The sequence below is a fragment of the Sinocyclocheilus grahami genome, unplaced genomic scaffold, assembly GCF_001515645.1.
Source record: "Sinocyclocheilus grahami isolate Dianchi unplaced genomic scaffold, SAMN03320097.WGS_v1.1 scaffold2431.1, whole genome shotgun sequence".
In the NCBI taxonomy this organism is placed as follows: Eukaryota; Metazoa; Chordata; class Actinopteri; order Cypriniformes; family Cyprinidae; genus Sinocyclocheilus; species Sinocyclocheilus grahami.
Genome location: NW_015507610.1, coordinates 27,192 through 31,069, shown reverse-complemented (window position 1 = coordinate 31,069; position 3,878 = coordinate 27,192). Strand labels below are relative to the sequence as shown.

General features: G+C 37.8%; 1 protein-coding gene across 1 annotated transcript in view; it reads left to right on the top strand.

Moving 5' to 3' along the window:
• Window positions 1–1,064, top strand: part of LOC107575002 (transforming growth factor beta receptor type 3-like) — a 2,625-nt gene extending 1,561 nt beyond the window's left edge. Inside the window, exons 2-4 of the mRNA XM_016261418.1 lie at window positions 294–438; window positions 538–733; window positions 904–1,064. Of these exons, the coding sequence (XP_016116904.1) occupies window positions 294–438; window positions 538–733; window positions 904–1,064 (502 nt within the window). The remainder of the gene's footprint in view (window positions 1–293; window positions 439–537; window positions 734–903) is intronic.
• Window positions 1,065–3,878: the final 2,814 nt, after the last annotated feature.

Sequence of the window (3,878 nt, the reverse complement as noted above, 5' to 3'; positions counted from 1 at the left end):
ACAGACACAGACACAGACACAGACACAGACACAGACACACACGCACACAAACACACAAACACACACAACAAAATAAGAGGCATACATAAAAGGGCAACATTAATAATATAGTAATATTGCTTTTTTAATTCATCTTAATAAAATAAGCTGCATTTTTTACATTTAAACCCAATTCCCTTTCCAGCTTCTGAAATTGCTGTTTTCTTTTATTAGTTAGCCAACACACAATGATTCTCAGTCATAATCGACAACACGCCGCATATCCTGTAAAAATGAAAGTTTCTCTCTCTCAGCTCTCTGCAGGTGGAGGCGTCTGTCTCTCTGCTGCCTCCAGTGGCTCGTTCAGGCTATCACAGGATTGTTCTGATCCTCAGCAGTGCCGCGCCAGTCAACTGGGCTCTGGTGGCTCCAGAGGTCAGAGGTCACGTCAGGGTCTATGTAAGGACACACTCAGGACAAAGTTGCATTTCTATTTCTGAACGGCCTGCTTTTCCAAACACTTGAATAACTGCAAACATGTATGTCTCTGTCGTTCAGTCGTCCAACAGCGTGAGTCTGCCGTACCGACCTCAAGCCCCCGGCCTCAGCATGACCAGCACCGTGACCTCTGACCTCCTCAGCCCCCCCGACCTTCTAGAATGGGCCAATCAGAACGGCTTTCCCAAAGTGACCTCGTACACCGAGGCTGATCTGGCCAATCGCTTCGTCATCAGGTTAAGGGAAGGTGGAAAAGGTGAGTGACATTTCTCATGTGTGCATGATCTGATCATACGAACATACGGCCAAAATGTGTGTGAAATAACATTGTTTTTTAACAAATTTCTTGAATATTTGATCAGATTGATGAAAGTTTTTAGACAAAATGGGATTAAGACGACTGTTTGAGATGGGTTTGTGGTTCAGAAGGGTCTTCAGACGGGGGGCAGGATGACATCAGCAGTGAGCCGCTCACCTGCCAGTGTGGGGGCGGAGCTCTTACTGTTACCGTGGATACACAGATGCTACAGGCTGCACTTTCCAGAGCACAAAAAGCAGTAAAAATATCCTTTCTTTATTCATGCTAATAAATTAGTGAAACAAAGTCAAGTGCCACGAAACATATTTGGGGTCAGTAATATTTTTTTTAATTAATGGAAATTAATACTTTTATTCAGCAAAAACACATTAAATTGATCATAAGTTACAGTAAAGCATTATTATTTTAGTATCATCAAGTACTATTATAATTTGTATTAATATATATATATACTTTTTATTAACATTTTAAATATAAATTTAAGTAAAAATTTTATATTTATATTTTATTTTTTATTATAAATTGTATTTACATTTTAATTATTTTTAAAACATGTATAGGTTTTATTAATGTTTATTTCAGTTTAATTGTTATTTTATTATTTGAGTTAAGGTAAAAGAAAAGTAAATTTGACTTGGCAAGAAGCTGAAATGAAATAAGTTCAGGTTTTTTATATTTCATTTTATTTAAGTTAAAGTAAAGATAAAATCTTTTTTATTATTTTAGTTTTAGTTAAAGGGGTCATATGATGCATTTTGTGTATTTGGTGTAATGCAATGTGTTTATGCGGTTTAAGGTAAAAAAAAACACATTATTTTCCACATATTGTACATTATTGTTGCTCCTCTATGCCCCGCCTTTCTGAAATGTGTAGATTTTTACAAAGCTCATCGGTCTGAAAAGCGAGGTGTGCTGTGATTGGCCAGCTATCCAGTGCGTTGTGATTGGCCGAATACCTCAAGCGTGTGACGGAAATGTTACGCCCCTCACCATACTGTGATGCCATCTCCCGGCCGGAGCAACGAGACAAAAACATTAAAACCCATTACAAACGAGGCATTCGTTGCATCCAGTGGGGACATAATTATGGATTATAATGACTTATACTGTCTTTTTACGTGTTGCATTGCATCGCGTCGTGTAAACATAAAACCATGTCTGCATTTGTGATCGGAGAAAGTACTTACAGTCTGTGAGTCAGAACAGCCGCATTGTAGTCTACTCTCCCAGGATCAGGAAACAGTCCTCCATAAAATGTGCTGCACACATCTGAATATTTGGGTTGAACTGTTCTGGAACAGTGTTGTAAATACAACTTAACCACTGATTTCTAGTCGTGTCCTCTTTTGGAAGACCAAACAAAGTAGTTTCGCTTTCACAACAAAACACACAGCGGCCTAGAGTGAGCGGTTTCAGGTTTCAGTTTGCTATAGTTGCAGGCTCATTTATTGATAATAAAGAATATTGATGATGATAATGTAACACATTTTGAAGTTAATGTTAAGTCTGTGGGGTTGCGTTTGTGTGTGTATTGCTTTTCTGTCCCTCGGGGCTGGCCGTAAGCAAGGTTTGGGCACGCGTCGCACATGTTAACGAGAGCACCCATGTGTGCCATGTGAGTTTCTTTGGAGTTAAGAAGAATAAAAAGTACATCGTTCATAAAATACCCGAGTCTCACTAGTTTTATTTTATTATTTGAAAAGTGATTAGGCGAACCCGAGGCGTAAGCTCGGTCACAATAATAAATAAATATAATAAAATTGGGCTTGTTTTGCTTATTTATCTTGTGAGAGTTGGCAACACTTTACAGAACGTTAATCCTGGATTAAACGGACCTCAGTGAAGAGAACTGACTGTGATTCAATGAGTGCGCTGCTTCGTTTTAGTTTAATTAATGTCGACAGCCATCGTTTGTGCATGCTGAGCTGAAACGACACAATGTTGTCTTGTGTGTGATAGCAGGGAAGCAGCCTGGAGTTTGTCCCTCGTCTGCGCACCTAGTGTGTGCTTCCACCTATCTATGCACAATTAGCTTGTAACACTCCAAAGAGAAAGGAAAATTTGAAATCGCATCATATGACCCCTTTAAAGATTCGTTTTAGTTTAATTAATGTCGACAGCCATCGTTTGTGCATGCTGAGCTGAAACGACACAATGTTGTCTTGTGTGTGATAGCAGGGAAGCAGCCTGGAGTTTGTCCCTCGTCTGCGCACCTAGTGTGTGCTTCCACCCGCCATTATTTCCGTGTTTTACTTTAGATATGCTTTCATGATTGCCGTTTGGAATGCAGTATGTATTAGATGCACGAAACTCACGTACTGACAGACTTTCACGTTTGCTTTGTGTTTGTTTGTCCTGGAGCTTAATAGCGGCTGTGGTTAAATTAATCTCTGAATACGAAGTTGATGTAAACACAGTCAGTTATGTTTTCAGAAGAGGACAAAACATCTGATATGTGGAAATAGATCTGTGCATCAGTGTGCATTCGGCCACTGTCTATGATCTCATCAGTAATAATCAAACAGCAATAATGCTGAGGAAAAAAGAAAAACCCATAATTATGATTGCCTGTGAACTTTCGGACACTTAAAGCACTCTCAGATACTGAAAGTACTTTTTGTTTATCACTTGTAATTGTCTTTTCCCCCTTTATTACTTTATATTTGCTTGTATGTTTGGAAGCTGTATTTATTTGGATCTTAACAATTGTTTTAAATTTATTATTAATTTGTAATTATTTTAAAAGTAGCCTGCTTATATAATTTATAAAAAATGCACAAAATAAATATCTATCTTGCCCTCTTTCTATCTTATCTATCTATCTGACTTTCTTTTTTCTATCTATCTATCTATCTGACCTTCTTTCTTTCTATCTATCTATCTATCTATCTATCTATCTATCTGACTTTCTATCTATCTATCTATCGGACCTTCTATCTATCTATCTATCTATCTATCTGACTATCTATCTATCTATCTATCTATCTATCTATCTATCTATCTATCTATCTATCTATCTATCTATCTATCTATCTATCTATCTATCCTTCAGGATAAGAAGCTGCTTCAGTCGGCTCAGCAG